Source organism: Marmota marmota, unplaced genomic scaffold, assembly GCF_001458135.2.
Source record: "Marmota marmota marmota unplaced genomic scaffold, marMar, whole genome shotgun sequence".
Classification (NCBI taxonomy): domain Eukaryota; kingdom Metazoa; phylum Chordata; class Mammalia; order Rodentia; family Sciuridae; genus Marmota; species Marmota marmota.
In genome coordinates, this window is record NW_026000019.1 from 19,430,375 (window position 1) to 19,450,984 (window position 20,610).

At 42.0% G+C, this 20,610-nt stretch overlaps 1 protein-coding gene across 1 annotated transcript in view; it reads right to left on the reverse strand.

Moving 5' to 3' along the window:
- The window catches only part of Dnm3 (dynamin 3), a 431,287-nt gene that overhangs the window by 67,933 nt on the left and 342,744 nt on the right, over window positions 1-20,610 (reverse strand). The window contains exon 20 of the mRNA XM_048810033.1: window positions 17,873-17,884. Within this exon, the coding sequence (XP_048665990.1) occupies window positions 17,873-17,884 (12 nt within the window). The remainder of the gene's footprint in view (window positions 1-17,872; window positions 17,885-20,610) is intronic.

A 20,610-nucleotide genomic window follows, 5' to 3' on the forward strand; every position in this document is an offset into this window, starting at 1 on the left:
ACACTGCAAGGACTACCGCGGCTTCCTTACAGCTTTACAGAATATTTTGTATCTCAGACTCACATGTGAAATAAAAGCTTGGAAGAAATATGGAAAAAGTCTGCTTTTTGTTACTGAGTAGAGGGCTTTTCAGTCAGCTGCTTCCATGATTCACACTGCACTCCCTTCCTCTGAAACTCAAAGCCACATATCATAAAAAGCAACCCTCGCCAGAGTTCATTCTTCCTGCTCCGTCCCTGGGAGGACCAGTGGGTCCCAAAGCGCCCCACAGGACACAGAAATGAATGGACGGTCCTCGGCCTGCATCAATTTACTGGAATATGGTGCAAATCACATCCTTTCAAAGAGATCTGTTGTTCTACTTTTTTTTTTTTTTGTTTTTAAATGTGGGGCTGAACGGACATAATCCATAACAGTTTCAGTTCCTCTCTTTTTAATTAGCAAAAGCTTGTGGAATTTTGTTGTTTTTGGTCTCTAAGAACACCATGCAAGGGGGAGAAAAAAGGTTGAGCATAAAAAAGGCAGTCTGAATGATTAAAGAAAGCCCTGTTTGCTGGGGATAGGAATGTCAGAGGCTCCTCATCCCCTCCACCCCAGAATGCTTTGTTCAAGCCTCACGGTGTCTAATCAGCATGTCTTTGGATTATTTTACGTTAATTAGAATTATGGTTAGTCTCAGAGGTTAATGTATACATGTGCATGTGTCTTCAAAGGCTTCCCAAATTACTGGCTGGGCTCCCTTGCCTTGGGCAGGCCTGATCTGTGATAAAACTGACCACATTAAACCCTGTTTATTACTGTGGAGTTTTTGTTTTTTTTTTTTAACTCAATGGATAAAACATATTTGCAGGTTTCTTCCCAGTTTAAAATATTCTCTCAGAATTCCCAAAAGAAGTTTTTTTTTTTTTTTTTTAAAAGAAAAAGAACAAGAAATTTGAAAGGAACAGACTTACGACAGATAAAACAGCTTCACAGATTACTGAGAGGCAGTGAATGAGGCACAAACAAGACTGCGAAACACGACTCCTATAAGGTGCTTGCCTTTTTAACCGCAGAAATGTTTCAATGCACGGTTTAGTGAGAGGAAATCTCATCCCCCACACCCAAAATGAAAAATGGTTGATATGATTTGTTCTAATACATTCTAGTTATTATTTATTTGTATCATGAGACTATGACTCACAGAGAATGCTTGCTATGGTTTTGATGAGTGTCCCCTAAAGATCCACATACACAGGCTTGGTCCCCAAGGTGGTGAGGTACTCTGGACCTTTAAGAGGTGGGGCATAGTGGGAGGGCCTTAGGTCACTTGGGGGGGGTGTCCTCAAAGGGCATTGTGGGAGCTTGGCTCATTCTCTTTCTCTCTCTGCTTCTTGGCTGGAAATGTGAGCACTCCTACTTGTGCTTCTGATATTGTCAATCTGCTGCCCTCACCAGAGGCCAAACCAATGGGCTGCCTGATCTTGGATTTGAACCTCCAAACTTTGAGCTAAGTACACCTTTTCTCTTTATAAATTAATTTCCTCTGGGCATCTCATTATAGTAACATAAAGCTGTCTCATACAATGCTCCACTATTGTCAGTGGCTATCATCAGGAAAGCACCAAAGAATGGTCAGCATAAATCTCCATGGTGATAGCAGCAGAGAGTCCTGTAGGACCTGGGCAGGGGGCCAGTCTGAGAGACAGGAACCAAGAGCAACAGAATAGAGTGGTTCTTCTATGGAATAGATACTGTCAACCCACAATTTATAATATAGGAGTCTTCCTTATTCCTAGGGTAAATGTTTTAAGGCCTTCTAAGAGTGCCTGAAATCACAGACAGTACTGAATCCCATATATACTGTGTTTTCCCAACACACACTTGTTTGCATGATAAAATCTAACTTATGTCAGGCATAGTAAGAAAGTAACAAAAACCAGTAACAAAATGTAATGATTATAACAAAATACTATAATAAAAATTATTTAAAGCTTACAAATTATTCATTTCTGGAATTGTCCACGTGATATTTGAACTTCAGTTGAATGCAGGTAACTGAAATTGCAGAGAGCAAATCTGCAAAGGGTGGGGGGGGGCTATTATGTAAATGTGCCAACCCAGAAAGATCCCAGCCCAAAGAGAAGGAAGAGGCACATTTTTCACTTGCATCACTTCCTAAGACTCTCCTTGGTTCAGGCCTCACAGACTCTGACTACTAGGAGACGATTCCTGGCTCCCAATAAATTCATTTTTCATACGTCAACTAGACTGATGTTGTAAATACCACTGTAATTGCTCATGGCTTCTTAATGGCACAGAAAAAATATGCTACTCTTGGTGACTTGAACCTGTGTCTTGTCCAGGCATGTGTCCCACCATACCTGTCCCCAAGAAGTCACCTGTCATCCAGTAGGACGCCTTTGGCCCATTCCCAGAACTGCTAGGTGCTCCTCCTTCAGGAGCTATTGAACCTCCAACACACCTTTTATCACCTCCTAGTGTTAAGTTGCCATTGATCTTCCCTTAGGAACAGAAATCGGGACTGATTTAGTCATCTCTGTATTCTTAGCACATAGTACATATTCAGTAAAAACTTGTTGAACTGAACTGGTATAAGGTGAGACAAGCAATAAACGACATCAGAATCCAAGACACAGATAAGCAGAGATGATGTCTGAGAGGACGTGAGCTGTCAGCTGCCTTCATCTGACAGAGACTGGGGAGGCTATCTGGAGAGCGTAGCAAGTCACGGAATCCCCCAACTGGGGAAGACTCAGGAATCTGTTGTGGTAAAATATTGCTGAGCACTCAGTGTTTGCTGCATTGTTGGGTGCTTTCATCTGTAAGCAAAATGTGACGAAATCTAAATCAAACTGCACTATGGATGAATAGAAACCCATCAGATCACTGGCTCTTGAGGTGCCTCATGCTGATTCCAAGGGTGGGGCAAGGGTGATCGGCAGAGACGTGATTGCTCAGGCAATATGGGTTAATGTGCATGTCCTAGAAATAAACTGGTAGAAAAACAAGTAGATGCAAGTAGATACAAGGGTCAAATGTTTAAGAATAATGTCCTTACCCTGTCCTCTTCCCCCAGGGGCAGGAAATACTGTCAGAAATCAGCATGGAGATTGACTGAGATGTGGATCTAAAATCATTCCAAGGATAGAAAAGTCTCCGATACTTTGAAAAGGAATGACACAATCTACCAAAAGGTGACCAGATACTCCGTGACCAGAGCATTCCCTCACCTCCCCCTCAAAGGGAATCAAACTTTTGTTTTCATTTAGAAAAACAAATGTCAATGAACATCATGGGCAAACCTGGAGGGTAAAAAGCAGGATAATCTCCAGAGAGGGAAAGAGTGAGAGGAGGCTTTTAACAAGTTGGTATTATTCAGTAGAATGATTCCAAAAGGCAAGGAGGTGGAAAGAAAACTCAGACTAGCTATCTGCACAAATTAACTCTGTCCTCATTTACGTATGTGGAGTTCAGATGCATGTTCGTCCTGGATTTAAAACCACAACGAAGTGCTTGTTATGCACTCAGGTTCATCTGAAAAGCTCCTGGAAGTGTTCAGAGCGCCTTAGTACCAAAGTACAAAGAGAGATGGAAATGACTTCCCTGAACACACACACACACACAGACAGGAGTGAGTTGGCAGGAGTGCCCAGGACGTACCCGGTGGCCTGTGGCTGCACTGATCCTGTGCCATGAGAAGACATATGAGCCTCTCCAGATTGTCTCCCCGATCCAGGGACTGCCGACAACCCTGTCCAGTGACGGAACAGAGCCACTCCCCACCACCCGTGTTGGGGCTGTGACAGCCCCCTCGCTGGCTCCGGCCGCTGCCAGACCACTTGCTATTGCTCATGGCCGACAGCAACTTGGTGTGGATGTGATTCAGAAACAATTTCTGGTAAACAGAGACTTAGGGGATGATTTTTACCATGACATCAATCTGCCGCACAATAAAACAAAGGGTTTAAGTCAAGTGGGTTTATATTCTTCCTCGACGGGGGAACAGGGGGATCTTCATAGTGTCCATGACTCTGGCTGCTGTGAGTACCTGCAGTGGTGGTTCCAAAACCCTAGAGATTGTAAGAATTACCCTGGCAGCCTGTTTAAAATTCATTTTCTCTGGTGCTATTTCCGGGTGTTTAAATGGGGGTTGGGAGTGCCTAGGAGTCTGCATTTTTAAGTAGCAACGTGGGTGTGTCTGATGCGGGGCATGTGGGCAACTTTGGGAAATCCTGATTAGAGGTAGCTTGAGGCCCTTTTGCCTGCTCTGCATGAGCGCTCACCTCAAATCACACTACAAAGTGGGGATAGGCATTGTTAAAGAAAAGGGGGTGTGTGGGATGTCTTATAAGTTCAAGAACTGCAGCATTACAAAATGCACAGTTTCTTTATTCCAGTACTTTTCAAATTCCTTAAACTGCTCAGTATACTGTCTCACCAGGGGGGAGATGTAGAACATGGAGTAACTCAAAAGTTTTTGATCATCAAATCTTCTTTAAATGAGCTGGGCATGCTAGTATACTTTGGGGAAAGTCTCTTACCTAATAGAAAAGCAGAGAGCTACCAAGGAGGGCAGTCGTACTATGGAGATGGAGAGGCCTTCGCAGCACAGAATCTGCAGCCCAGCACCCAGGGAAGACTGCAGCAAAGATCCAGGCTGGGAACAGACTTGGAACATAAAAGCCACGCAGGAGCTCAGCAATGCCCAGCCTGGAGGAGGCTTCTCCGGGCCACAGTGAGGCCTTGGGGAACAGGAGGTATGGAGGACAGGTGACACTTGGAGAATGAAGATGACCTTGAGAACCAGAGCAGCAAGGGTTTAGAATCATGGGTGGCACTTTCACAAGGCTCAAAAGAGCATGTCATGATCACAAAAAAAAATCATGATGTTGAAGACAGACAATGGCATTTTAGAATCGCCTTTGTTTCTGCACTGTTTTGCATATTTCACAAATATTAACTCATTCAGTCTTTGTGAGGTATGGGACATCTTCAGGACCCACTTAATGAGTGAGGGGAGAGGCTCAGAGGAACTTGTAGGAAGTCACCCAGGTGGGGGGGGGGCAGGGGCAGGATCTGGCTCAGACTGGCCCTTTAGCCCTGCATTCTTTTGTCCCAGTAATCCAAGGGTCCACAGGTTTGTAGCTAATGAAGATGACCCACTGCAGGGACTTGCTTGAAAAGGAAAGGCACATCAGCAAACCAGAAGGTTTAAATAAGAAGAGAAGAGATAAAGAGAGTCACCGAAGGCCACAGCAAGGAGTCAGAAGCAAAGCCCATGTAATCAGCACCGATGGCCTTAGGAATCACAATGACATAACTCACGGACATAACCATGAACACCCTCTAAGTACTTACTCACTAGGATACGTTCTATACATATAGCCTAGGGAAATAATCAGAGGTGTAGGTGAGGAATTATGCACAGAGATGTTCGTTCTGAATCTGTAGATGATCATCAGGCTGAAGTTGCCCGTGCATGTGGGCGTGTGCATATGTGTATGTGCTTTCTGGTTCTTGTTCACCAGAAGACACAGGCCCTCAAACCTGGGTTTGAATGACAGCCTGACACCTCGGCTTCTGGGAGACATGACCTCTGGCCAGTTTGCCGACCTGGCTCGGCCTCGTGTTCTTCATTTCTACACGGAGACAGCCAGGTCTGCCTTACAGCACTCCCTTGCCATTCCAGACAGTATCATTCTGGGGTGTGAGGGGCTGTCCTGTGCTCTCTAGGATGTTCAGCGTCAGCTCCAACCCAACTGTGATATCAGCTACGTCTCCTGCCACTGCTGAATGTCCTGAGAGGAGACCAGGCTCTATAGCATTGTGGTGAGAATTAAATGAGCTCATTGAAAGACAGTTGGTGGAAAAGAGAAAGAAATAAACTATTTATTTAATGGGAAAGGAGATGTGTGTGTGTGTGTGTGTTTTCCTCCTCTGTAAATGTGTGCTTATAGAGAAAAATCCAAAACAGAGAGAATGAAAGCCCAGAGCATCGAAAGGAGGAAATAACCAACAAAGCAAACTCTTAAATACATTCTGAATAGCTGGTCCAGCAAAAAGGGGGATGTGCCTTCCCCAGAGAGTGTCGAGAGGAAAGGTGAAGAAACAAAATGATCCTGAAGGGTTTTCTTTTTAAGATAATGTTATTATCCCAATTTTGAAAAAAACACTTAAGGTATAAGGAGTTTGTTGGCCCAAGGTATAAAATATATTGACTGGGCTGGGAGCCAAGGTAAGTCAGATGTAGGCTGCTCATAGTGAAAAAACAAGCAGCTAGTAGTTTCCTTTTTCTTGTGCCTAGACCTGAGGGACGTGCTAATAGCCTGGCAAGGTGAGAATTCAGACACGTGTCAGGGGCTGGCTGGAGTGATTTCAGGTGAATCCATCATGCTGAGCCCACCAATGGCTAAAGGTTCTGGAAGCTACCTCTGCCTGTCACTGCCTTTTCCTTCTCTTTTCTGACTTTTCCTGATCTCTTCCCTTCACGGCCACTCATGTCTACCCTCAAAGCTAGGCCTATGTTTCCAGCTCAAGGCTTCCGTCATTTATATCCCTTCTTTGAACTGTCCCACAAATATCCCCTTCGATCCCAAGTTCTAGGCACATAATCAGTTAACTATAGGGACATCTATTCATAGAGTCTCAAGAACAGTTAAGCAGACAGTAAACAAATTACAAACCAATAAATGTAACGCATAGCAGAATAATACACACATCACCAACATAGAAGATGCTGTTTTCTGACAAATCACCAACATAGAAGATCCTGTTTTCTGCCAAATCTACTGCTAATGTTCCTTGTCTGACACTAAACTTTTAAATACTGCCTTTTCACTCTCTGGGAGGCCTTCCTATTTGTGGAGTGGTTGCAATACGTGGTGTTTGTTAAAGATCTGTTCTTGGACCACAACTGCCATGCCACTTTATAGAACCCATGCTGAACTGAGATGTCGACCACTTGCAGTCCATAAATCTATGATACTATAAATTTCATACTTTTGTACTTCTGCAACTCATCATAATCATAATCCTCTCAGCACATCACATAAATTGGAAATGGAACATTGTTAATAGCCTTCATAAGACTTGGCTTCTGTAACTGACTTCAGTAATTCTTTTTTTTTTAAATTTTTAATATTTATTTATTTTTTTTTAGTTTTCGGCGGACACAACATCTTTGTTCGTATGTGGCGCTGAGGACCGAACCTGGGCCGCACGCATGCCAGGCGAGCGCGCCTCCGCTTGAGCCACATCCTGACTTCAGTAATTCTATCTCATTTGAAAGAAATCAAAGTATCAAGGTTTTCCCTTCTGTGCTTGAAATAGGTTGAGCAAATGGGTGTGGGTAGCTTTATCTTTGGGCCTAGCTTCAACAGTCCTGGCTATAATAAAGAGACTTAAAAACAAATCTTGTAGGCAGACAATATGTTCCATATCTTACTGAAGAAAGTTTTCTGTGTGCCCATTCCTGAGTTGGGCTGTTGGGCTACATGGAAAGTGAAGAAGATGATGTTAGCGTTGGAAAACTGGCAAAGTGTTTCTTGATAAAGATTCACACTTTAACCATGAATCTACTTTTCTATTTGGTTCTAATGCTCAAATACAGAAATATTTAATCCCCCCCCCCATTTTCACAGAATACGGAATTTTGAGGTAGGCTTTTAGTGGAAGCACATAAGTTACTGAAATTCACAAAAAATTGAGATTTTCTCATTTAATGAAAGTCATTTGTTCATAAAGAGCATTGGTAAAGGCAAATGTTTAAAACATTCGCAGTCCTTGACCCCTGACCCCTTGCCCAAGTATGTGAGCCTGAGTAGGAAAATCTTTATGGTTACTGTCCTACTTCCCAAGCCAGCAAGTCAAGGGGCAGGAAGTGTTTCTCATGGGAAGCAGACACTGCTCCAGTGTGGTAGGGAGTGTGGGCTGCGTGTGGTGAACTTGGATCATTGATGAGGGCCACAGATCAAACCTCGGAGGCTAGGACTTGGTTGGGAGATCTTGCATACTCCTTCAGGCTAGGTCAGAGTTTATCAGCTCAGCCCTATCAATGCATTTGACCAGATAATTCTTTGTTGTGCAGGATGTCCTGTAAATCATGGGATGTTCAGTAGTATCTCTGACTTTTTACCCACCAGATGCCAGTAGTAACTCCCAGTCCCAGTCTAAAAAATCGAAAATCTCTCAGACATCACCAAATGTCCTCTGGGGACCAAAACTGCCCCCTAATTGAGAATCACTGATATAAGTATGTGCATGCATGTGGAGATCTCTCTCTCTCTCTCTCTCTCTCTCTCTCTCACACACACACACACACACACACACACCAAAAAAAAAAAAAAACCAAAAAAAAAAAAACCTGATATGTTTTAAAGTCTCTTCAGAGATTAATTACAGTGATAGAAGGATTTTAAGCTGGTCTTTTTTTTTTTCTTAAATTTAATTTTGTTCTTTGCATCAAGTTGGTATTTATATAAAACATTTCTTGCCTAATCTCTTAAAGTGTCACCAATTCTATTTGAGGCCACTGTAATGTAAAAATGAGAAAATTTGTACAACTAATGGCCAATTACTTCGAAGATGAAAATAAAAATGTCCCAATCAGAACTTTTCTTCTACTAAAGTTTGGTCAGTAATAATATTTTATGCCAAAAAATGTGTGTTGTCATTATGAAAATTAGTCTTCAAAATTCCATTTTGTTATGGAACCATATACTCCTAAATTACATTAGCCTTTTCTATTTTAGGCCTGACTCAATTCATTGGCATGCAACTGAATATGTTTTCTTTTTCTTTTTTTTCCCCTGGTACTGGCTATTGAACCCAGGGGCGCTTTACCACTGAACCACATCCCCAGACCTTTGTATTTTTTTATTTTGAGACAGGGTCTCGCTAGGTTTCTTAGGGCCTCGCTAAGTTGCTGAGGCTGGCTTTGAACTTGCAATCTTCCTGCCTCAGCCTCCAGAGCCGCTGAGATTATAGGTGTGCACCACTGCACCTGGTCTAAATAGGTTTTCTAAGCCCTTATTTCCCCTATTCTGTTTTCTTTTTGCAAATTTGTTTATTAGACTCTACTTATCCCAATAATTCAGAGAAATCCACTCCTAACTCTGGACTAAGAGCCTGTGCATCGGGTTGAGCCAAAGGAAACAAAAATGCTTCAGAGAAAAAGAGTGCACTATTAAGATAAAAATACGCTGTTCTTCTAGCTTGCAGTTTCTTTTAAAAAATTAAAGCCCTAAGTAAGTGGCTTACTTTAGGGTTCATTCTGGGACACTGGCTCCTGCTCCACTCATTCAGACTGCCTAATTCCAATCTGCAGGTGTGTGGCTTTGGGTAGATTCACCATCTCCACCTGAGTTCAGGCATGTGCCCCTGTGGTTTCATAGCCTATTATAAAGTGCCTGGCACTCACCTATTCAGTCTACTTAAATATTACTGCTCTCCCACCTCCCAACAGAATCGTCAAAAAATAAACAATTATATAAAATAAGGTAACATTTATTTTACCTTATTGGATCTCTAAGTTTATAGAAATAATACACAGCAACAAATAAATTAATCCCTGGATGTCTGAAGAAATTCAAAGTAAGAAATTCAAGAGTCAAATTTAAATTTTACAGAATTTAGCCTAATATTATATGTTACCATCTTTAGAGCTCAGTGAAAATTTTAGAGGATGGTCAAATGGCAGAAATTAGGCCATGAAATGGCCTATTAATAATCCTCAGAGAATATGCACTTTTTGTGCTTCACGTGTACACGGTTGTGGTGGGTACAAAGCTGGAATGAAGGAAGATGAGGGTGGCTGGGTGGGGGGCTTCCTGCCATGGACCTGGAGCATTTGAGACAAAGACGCTATTGAGAGCCGTAGGTCATGGGGTGGGGGGTGAGTGTGACCATGCAGACTCAACCCGCCCTGCTGCAACACACAAGGCAGTGAGGAAAATAACACATGTGGAGAGGCAGGATAAAAGGAGTTAAAATAGGCATAACCTCTGCAAAAATAGTAATAATCAGGACTACATGATCATGTCAAATTTGTAGTCTAAAATGCATAATTTCTACTTCATTTACACAATTACTTTTGACTTTCCAATAAAGTTAATCTGTTTTCTTGTAAATATTAATCTGTTTTTTATGGTACATATTTCCTCTTGGACATTCAGCTTTCATCTTTTTATATTTCTGCTTCTTTCTTACATCCTCCATTTAAATGTTTTCTTCTTTTTCATTTTTTTGGTACATGAAAATCTTTTTGTGAAAAGTTGCACCAAAGCTGAGAAAGTGAAACAGGAAGGAAATTTGAAAACTTCCCACACTATTAACAGTTTGGTATCTATCTTCCCAGAATTTCTTCTTTCTTTTCCTTTTGGTACTGGGAATTAAGATAATAAACAGGGGCACTTTGCCACCATGCTATATCCTTAGTCCTTAAAAAAAAATCTATTTAGAGTAAGGATCTTGCTTAGGTTGGACTTGCACTTGTGACCCTCCTGCCTCAGTCTACCAAGTAGTTGAGATTATAGATGTGTGCCACCAGGCACACCTATCTTCCCAGAATTTTTATATGCAAAAATACATGCACATATCCCAAATAAAATATTTTAAGCAAAATGGGATTATGCTAACCATGGTGGGCAGTTTTTTTCCAGTTGATTTCTCATAAAAATTTCCATTTCAACTTATATATGCATATATGAATATCTTTTTTTAAAAAATTTTCTTCATGATCTACGATGGATATTAATGCTGTTTTAAAATTAGGAACAATGTTTCAAAGCCATTTCCTAACAAATTAGTTTGCACAATTATTGAATTGGTTGATAAACTGAACTGCTGGGCCACAGGGTCTGCACATAACCATGACATTGAACACACATCACCATCACCAACGGGCCCCAGGGAGGCTGTGAGTCCCCCAGGACAAGCTCCTCCTCCCCATGCCCATTTCTGCCCATTTCTCCTGGTCTGAGAGCTCACTGATGAGGTCTGGCTGCTTCTTCTCATTGATGATTCTTGATTCACAGTGAAATTGATCCATTTTATCACATATTTTATTACTCTTTTGCATTTTATTGATCTTAAATTAATGCTCTATTAATTTGTTCAGCTTTCTTTTTTTCTAATAGGCAGGGTTTGTTTGTTTGTTTCTGCTTTTTTCAACAATGAAATAATTTTATTTTAAAGATATTTAATCCCTTGTCATGTATGCTGCAAATATTTTACTAAATTGTCATTTGCCTTTTAACTGTTTACTGTCATCTGTCCCATATAAAAGCTTTAAGTTGGTGGTACTGGGGACTGAACCCAGAATTGTTCTACAAGTAGAGCCATACCCCAACCCTTTTAATTTTTTTTTTTTTTTAATTTGAGGCTGGCCTTGAACTTACAATTCTCTTGCCTCAACCTACTTCTGAGTCACTAAGATTATAGGCCTGTGCTACCAAACCTGGCCTCAAAGCTTTCAATTTGTATGCAGTTCAAATTTTCATATTTTCTTTTACTATTTTCCAATTAATTCATTTTTACTTTAATGATTTTTTTCTTTATTTTAAGAGGGTTTTAGTTGCTGTTTTTCCAATCTCCCAATTAATTTACTTCCATTAAAAATAATAATTCCTGGGGCTGGGGTTGTGGCTCAGCGGTAGAGTGCTTACCTCGCACGAGCAGGGCCCTGGGTTTGATCCTCAGCACTACATACAAATAAGTAAATAATTAAAGATATTAAAAAAAATAATTCCGGGGTTGGGTTGTAGCTCAGTGGTAGAGCACTTGCCTAGCATGTGTGAGGCACTGGGTTCAATTCTCAGCACTATATAAATGAATTAAAAAATATATAAAGATCCATCAACAACTAAAAAATATTTAAAAGTAATTGCAACTAAAATTATTAATTTTTCCTTTTAGCATAGTGTTGCAGAGGTCTGGAACTGAACCTGCATCATCTCTGAGGTAGGTCTTTAATCTCTAGTTTCCTATGTTTATGAGCTATTCAGTATTTTACATTGTTCCAGTAGTTCCCCCCTTACCCACAGGGAATATGTTCTAGGAATCCCAGTGGATACCAGAAATAGTCGACAGTATCAAACCCTATATAGATATTTTTCCTATACATACATACATACCTATGATAATGTTTAAGTTATAAATTAAGCACAGTAAGAGATTAACACTAATAATAAAGTAAGAAAATTGTAACAAAAAGTACAGTACAAATTATGTGAGTGAGGTCTTTCTCTAAGCGTCTCATTGTACCATCACCTTTCCCCTTAAAGGGAACGCTTTGACCTTTCTTTGGTATATTTGAATTCCTAGTACCACTACTCTTACACTTTGGGGCCATTACTAAGTAAAATAAGGGTTACTTGAACAGAAGCATTGCCATATCCCACCAGTTGGTATGATAAATGAGATGGTTACTATGGGACTAACGGGCAGGTGGGGTGTACCATGTGGATACACTGCAAAAAGGGATGATTCCTGTTCCAGATAGAACAGAGAATGAGTGAAGGAGATTTCATCATGCTACACAAAACAGCATGTAATTTAGAAGCTATGAAATATTTCTGGAATTTTCCATTTTATATTTTTGACTGAAGGTAGTTGAACCTGTCGATAAAGGGCCATGATTTTATAACAAGAATCAAATTTATTTTTTACACCAGTCACATCCTTTTGTTGCCTCCCCCCCCCCTTGATCATCTGAAGATTGTGAGAAGGATTTTAAGCTATCACTATTTCTGTGATCCCATATGATTTCACTGTACACTGTTTTAATCACACTTAGATAAATAAGTTCCTACTTTTTGATAAAAAATATTCTCTAAGGGCTTAAGTTTCAAAATAAAGCTTATCAAAATGTAACTTCTAAATGATAACGCATTTTCAAAACAGGTATAAAGAACTGCTTTTTCTTTTGGAAGCAGTATTAGAGCAATTCCATTTAAAAAGATCATGAAGCATACAAAAGGGAGATTTCTGCAATACCGTGAAAGACAATATGTCAAGACAGCTACACTGTGTCCAGTCTCAGTTCTCACTAATGAGAGAGAAGTCACTTCATGTTGGACACACAGACCAAAAAAAAAAAAAAAAAAAAAAAATACAGAACAAGCCCTACTTGTCCTTCAGAAGCCTCTGTACCTCCCACCCCCTCCAGCCTCCCTATAGAGCCTATCTGGAAGGTCAATAAATTTGGGAACATAACACAGATTCCAGCTCATTTCTCACAGCTTTCTACCCCTGGTTGAACTGTCCTTTCATCCGACTGGTTGTGATTAAAAGTCAGGGGTTCAACATCCAGGCACTCGCTGTGTTCTTTTAATGTTGGTTTGCCAAAGAGAACCAAAGATTTTCTGGTATTTCAGTGACTGAAAGAGACAATTCAGCCTTAAATTCACATGCAACTAAAACAACACCTGGAGGTTGGTGAGGCTCCACCCTCTCAACCTTCATGAAGTCAGTCACCCAGATGGGGGCTCCCCTCAAGTCCCAGGGAATTACATTCTCTAAGAAAATCAGGGAAAGCCTATACCGGATTTAAAAAAAAAATCAATTTAATTGACCTGACCATACCTAAACCACTTAGAATGCTCCAATGTTGAGTCACACTTTTAAACACTAGAGAGGAAGTACACTATGACCCTGTACTCTGCCCTTTCCAAAACCAAGGTCGGAAAGTGCCCACCAGTCAGACGTTTTTTCCGAGGTGGGAGGATGGGCATTGAGGGGCATCCCTCCTCTCTCTCCTGACCCCAGGACAGTAATGTAGGGCTTAGCATAACAAGGCCCCACAAGCACGGATTTAACATCTGTGCTCCCCAAGATACACCTTGGGCCATTTGATTTGGCAAACTCTGCCTCTGCAATGACTGACAGACTCCAGAGGGTGACCAGATGACTATTCCAGGTGAAAACCGCCTCTACACTTCCCCACCAATGGAGGCTGACCAGGCTCAGTGGCTGCGCTGAATCTGCTGAGAAATCACCAAAGTAGTTTTAAATGGTGTCAGAACAGAGGTGCAAATCCATTTTCCTTCCCTTCTTTAGTATCAAGACCCTCTGACATTGTAAAATTACTGCATTTAACCTGACTAGACCCTAATACAGACATAGTCATTTTCCAATTCTGTTTTAGCTCATTTCTGTTCTATTTCTCCTGTTCACATGATCCTTCTCTTGAGGCAGTCTAGTCGATCTTATACTTCTGTTGAGGAGAAGTATAAGAATCCTCTAGTTTAAAAAGACAGAACTTAAGGAAAATGATTGTAAATTTCTCTTTCAAAGATCAAAAAAGAATAAAGGAAGAGATGAAATGTAGCCTTTTCTACAGTTTAAACTTTTTGAAGCATTAATTTTTGAATAGGATTCTTTTTAGTTTTCATTTGTGTTGTGATATCCACATCATTAAGAAATTTGACAGCTTTTGTTATAGAATCTGATTCTCGGCTGAGGACGTAGCTCAATGGCCTGCCTAGTGTGTGCAAGGCCCTGGGTTTGATCTCCAACATGTCCAAAAAACAAACCAAAAAGAAGGAAGAATTTTATTCCTTGTGTTTTAAAGTTTTTCTCTATATTAAATCTGCCTAATCTAACATCAAAGATATTTAACCAACTATTTAATAAAGAAATAAAATTAAAAGTCTATTACACCTCTAGGAAGGCCCACCCAGACAGGCCATTAAATTCAAGAAGGGAATTAAAAGGCTTATCTCTAGAATAAAACACAGAGATCAATTTTTACCTGAAGTTCTCGGGTCTGAAGGTAACATTCTGATCTACATTTGCACCCAAGAAATTAAAACCAAAACCACCTCTCTGTTACCGTATATATTTGTTACATTCCCCAAACTGACTCAGGATGTCTAGATTCTGGTCTTCCTAGTGGAAGACCTTGACTTTCATGGTCCAAGGAAACCCATCTGAGGAGGAGACAGACTCTACTCCAAGTTTGAATATCACCATGCCAACAGAGAAAAACATTTTCAAAAGGAAAAATAAGTAATAGGCCTGAAAGGAAAAATTTCTCTTAGCCACTGTGATTTCCTTACAAGAGGAAAACTGTTTTTTTTTTTTTTTTTTTTTTTTAAGGAGAAGAACAAAATGCACATGATAATTCAAGGAGGAATGTGAGTCTTGACCTTTTGTCTACCAAATGTTCACAAGGTGAATCTAACTGTCTATCTGTTGAGGAAATTCATTTTCTGGGGGTGCAGAGGATTGGCTCCAAAACCTCAGCATGACCTAAGGGTGACTTATGTAGATCAGTGTGGGCTTTCACTGAGTAAACGAGGAGTAGGATTGTTCTACACACCTCAGAGTATACACGTGCATCACGTATATGTTGGTGCACTATGTTTGTGTACGTGGGAAGAAGAATCCACCCTGCTCACCTAAGCACACGTTACATGAGCAGACTGTACTTCCTTTGGAGACTGGTTAATATTATAATAATAAAATTCTATGCACTATATGAACAATTAAGCTTTGCGAGACTGAGATGAGTCTCGCTTTACAGCTGGTTCACGTACGTGGCAGGCAGCGAGTCAGGTATGCTGCCTTGGGGACAACTCGGAACACTCATTCCAGCGTGAGAGGGAAGAAGGAATCTCATATTCTCCTTTTGAAGAATCCAGATCTATACTCTGGAGACAGCACAGCTTGTATTCCAGTGTTTTCCATTCATGCTGAAACTCGAAGCTACAGGAAAATAGCATGCAGATGTGCTGTTTGTGACTTGGGGAGACTTTTTCATGCCAGAGACTGTGGTCAGCACAACAATCATATTTTAAAGAATTAGCCTTATATTTTCTCGCAAACTATCACTTGTGCATAACATAAACAATTAAAAATTAGGCACAGGACGATAAATATCAGCAACTCCCAAGTATCCACTCTTCAATTAAAAATCAAAACATTAAATGCTTGCATCTTCGACCCCTGTCCACATGCCAGAGCCCAAGATCCCATCAACACACACACACACCAGGTGTTCACGATGCAGATGGTGACTCTGGGGCCCAGGACCCCAGAGGGCCTGCTGCAGCTTCCTGGAAGCAGTCTTGATGAGCCGCAGGTTAGGACTTTGGAGTTCTGCTGCTCGTTGTGTTTAAACATTTGAAAATCAGTAAACTACGCTGAACTGAACATTTTATTACTCAGAACAACGCGATGGAGCAAAACACAACAAGCAGGCGACTTCTGCCATGGCAACGTGTTTTCTCTGGGAATTTTGTAAATGCTCCTAAGTCAGCAGTGAATCACTAGAGAAAAAGTCAAGTCACAAATGCCTCCTGAACGGTCTGAGTCAGCACCTCCCCAAAACATCAGCAGCTAGTTGCTGCCGGATCTCTAATCTGAACAGGTTTCCTCTTAGTGCGCTCAAAATTAGCCCAGAACACTTAAAAAAAAAAAAAGTGTTTGCAAACAAGAGATATAGCACATGAAATTCCAGAGATTCAGTGTGAAGCAAATGACCAATATTAGACATATTTACTATTCAAGAACTGAGATACACTATAAAAGAACTAAACTGAGTTTTTATAGTTTATCCAAATATTTTTCCTAAGAGTTGTAGTATTAGCTAGAAATATTATCTTTTACTGTGTAGAAGAAATTTTAAATCATTTTCATAAGTTACCTGCTGTTTTTTTTTTTTTTTTTTTAAAAAGGCACCACGGTGGTATAAGTTTACCTTTTTACCCCTTCACAGATGCCTACTTGTGCTTTTCTGGTAATGTTTTAATTTTATTAAATGTTATTACCTGGGTCGTAAGCAGTTCTATCAAGATACAAATTTATAAAGTGACACATTTTTCAGTACCAACCATCTCTGATAATTTATTCCATAATAGCACATTCCATCAAATTAAACTGCAAAAGCGTTCCCACATTTGTTTTCCATTCTATACGTATGGCTTATGAATAGCAATGTTGATGGATTCCAGCTGGTTTAAATATGCAGGCCAACTCTTATAAAACAGATTCTTTTCAATTCTTATTGTATTTGCTGAGGCCCATTCTGAGTGGGCCACCTGGTAGGATGAAGCACTAATATATCTCTGTAGAAAAAAATAAGAAAACAAATCACCCTGCTAAACTCAAGACCATCTCCCCCAACTTTATCACTGCTAGATTTCCAGTATAAGTGAGATCTAGTCTTTTGGAAAAGTTGGATTAAAATTTAAGCATACTAAAATGTTCATTCATCTATTGTAACGACAACGTAAAAATAATTTTCACCATTCATGGGTGTTGCCTGTTTTCATAAATCGATCATCCACGTTTTGTCCCCTCCTCCCCATACCCCCACCCCTGCTCCATCCAGCTGGAACGCATCAAGGGCACAGGAGCCAAGTCAAACGTCGACCCCCCCTCCTCCCCTTTAAGGCACCTTCAAAGCTAAGCTCTGAGCTTGTTCTGTTGTGCCAGCAAAGCCAGCCATGCTGCCAGTTAAGACTCCAGTGTGGGGTTTTTGTAACTGCACGTTAACATGAAGGTTTTGATTTTTGGTCAAAGACTTCAGCTGTACCGAGTTTCATCAGATTGTTGGACCCTCTCTGTGGAAGAGTCCTCATTATTAAACCTTTGCTGTCAGAGCCAGTCTCCTGCTTTATAATACCAACCTCTCCAAAGGGCCCAATAACCAATCCTGAGAACATCATATATTCCCCTCCCCAAAGGTCAAAACAGAACAGCCATTATGGTCGTCCAAACACACATTCCCCAACATCTGCACACTCCATATAACCCATGCTCTGTAACCGACATCCCTACATGCACAGAAACACTCTTGTAAGACACATGCAGGAGCAGAGCGGGGGGGGCTGGGGAGACAGCAACTGCGACAGCACAAAGAACTTACTTTGTTGTTCCCCTGTGCACGTAGCCGCAAGGAAAAAAAAAGGAATATGTTAAACATAAATTTATTTTAAAATTATGAGGTTTTTCATCTAGAGCAAAAGCAAGACAAATAATTTTTCTATTCACTGACATCACACAACTTCCATCAGCATCCAGAGCTCATGGACAAGTCAAAGAATTCACTTAGGTTAAGTGAAATCGTACATTTGTAACTGCAGAATGTTATGCTGGGGATTTCCCCCTTTCTTTCTGCTCCGATTTCTTGGGGTAGGGGACCCCGGCCAGAGAGAGCCGGTTTGAATTGGTGAGGAGTGTGGCTGTGTGTGCAGCAAGTGTGAGGGCCCGGCGGAGGGCAGCTTGCCCTCTCCTGCAGTCCCTCCTCCACACACCAAGCTGTGGAAAACACCAGGCAGAACGTTTTTAAACCAACACTGCATCCTTGGTTTCAAAAAACATGGAATTAAAAATGATGGGAAAGATGCCGGGTGAGGTGGTGCAGGCCTGTAATCTCAGCATCTTGGGAGGTTGAGGCAGGAGGATCACGAGTTCAAAGCCAGCCTCAGCCATAGCAAGCAAGGCCCTTAGCAACTCAGCGAGACCCTGTCTCTAAATAAAACACAAAATAGGGCTGGGGGTGTGGCTCGGTGGCCGAGTGCCCCTGAGTTCAATCCCTGGTACCCCCCCCCCCCTCCAAAAAAAAAAAGGAAAGAGAGCAGAGGAAGGCGCAGGCGCAGGCGGGTCAGGGGAGACAGCTGCACAAACCAAGCTGCGACCTCCTTGCACCCTTCCTTTATTTTGTCAAGTAGGAGCTTGGTCTTGGGTTGGCATGGGAAGTGAAGGCTGTCCAGGGGGCTGCTGCCAAGATCAACACTGGTCCACGGTCAAGAAAATGGGTCTGGAAAGGTTAGTCACAAAAATGCAGTCATTTCTAAAAAGCGACACTCTGCAGAGAGGCGGGGCAGCCCGCAGCCGGCGGCAGGCAAATGGCTCTCCTGATTCAAACTGGAGCCGTGAGAGTATGATTTATATCTAACAATTTAACTCACATATGGCTTAAAAAAATAAAATGGTGATTCATCACTCCCGGGGCAGCCCAGGTCCTCCTGAGGTCAGATCCTGTGGGGAGGACTGGGAGGCTGGGGGCTGCGAACAGATCTGAACTCGCCTTGCGGGGGCCCACCAGGAATTTCTCTCAAGGATGCGGGTTGCAGAGAGGCAGAGCAAAGCGTGTGCCTCTGTGGGAGGGACTGAGCACAGCACCCAGGAGCCAGACCTGAGGTCTGGCCTTGAGCGTCCAGTGGGGACGTGCAGGGGAAGGATACACTGAGGATGTTCTGGGAGAGGAGCTAGGGGAGAGTTTTCTGGAAGAAAATTCCAACTGGCGACGGGGGAAATGCCTCTTCTCTCTTCCAGGGGCCAGACCGGCCATCGTATTTAATAGAGAAAGCCAGAGAAGCTGATAGACCAACGTGGAGAAAGAGGCTTCTTGACACTGAGCTGCCCTAATACGACTGTTCACACACCAGCTTATCTGAGACCGAAATAATGCCCGAGAGTGAATGAAGGAGGAAAAAAAAAGGGTCCTTCCCAAAGACAATGCAATAAAGATCCCCACTGGGAATTTTATCATGAGTGAAAGTCTATTTTAGAGAATAATGGGACCCTGGTTCTCCCAAGAAGTGCAATATTGCTGGAAATACCTCAAACAGATGGAGTTTATTGCATTCCACAGCAGTGCAGCTTTTGATCTACCAAATAAGTTTCAGGAGTTCAACCAAGTATTTTTGCACACGAGGGAATGACTGGCTTCCCCACTCCATGGCAGATGGTTCTGTTTGTAGTGGCAACAGTGATGTCACAGAGGAGGAGGCCTGAATCCCCAAATACAAGAAACACACAGCCGGGCCGTGGTGTGGCTTGGCCATTCCTTGTTTCATTCAGTGCTTTCCCAACCGTCTATTCTACAAGAGGCGCAGACAGTCATGAATGGGGACTTGGGAAGGCTTCAGGACTGCCTCCCCTCCTCTGGGTGACAGCGATTTATGTCTGGCACCCTGAAAGCGCTTCCACTGAGGAATGGAGGACTCCTCGGAGCTGGCCCTGGAGCTGCTCTGAGCTGTGTGTGAGGACTAGCCTTGCCTAGTTAGGACTTAGCTCCTTGCCAGGGGCTCATGTTGGGCTCAGGACGAGCCTTGTGTGAGTGGTCTCGTCAGGAATACCCCGAGCCCATGACATTCCTCTTCTGGAATGATGGAGTCCCATTTCCCTATTATCGCACGCAGAGGAAGGTACCAGAGGCTCAAGTAAATGGTTTCAACCCACACACAAAGCATCATAAAAGCCTCAGTTACGGCCGGAGAGTCCGAGCTTCAGAGGGAAAGTCAAGTTCCACAGTGTCACACTTTCTACTGTCATGGCTTTTTTTTTTTTTTTTTTGTGGTGCTGGGGTTTGAACCCAGGGCTTCACGCGTGCTAGCCAGTCCTCGACCCCTAAGCTATGTCTCCGGCCATACTGCCATTTAAATCTCTTATTACATAATTGAGACCAAAAGTCCCTCTCTCTATATACCTCTTGCGAAGCTCTCAGGTGTCTCACTAACAAACATGCAAAATTAAATTGAGGCTGGGTGAGGCGCACACCTATGATCCCAGCCTTGGCAATTTAGTGAGGCCCTAAGCAACTAAATAAAATACAAAACAGGGCTGGGGATGTGGCTCTGTAGTTCAATCCCTGGTACC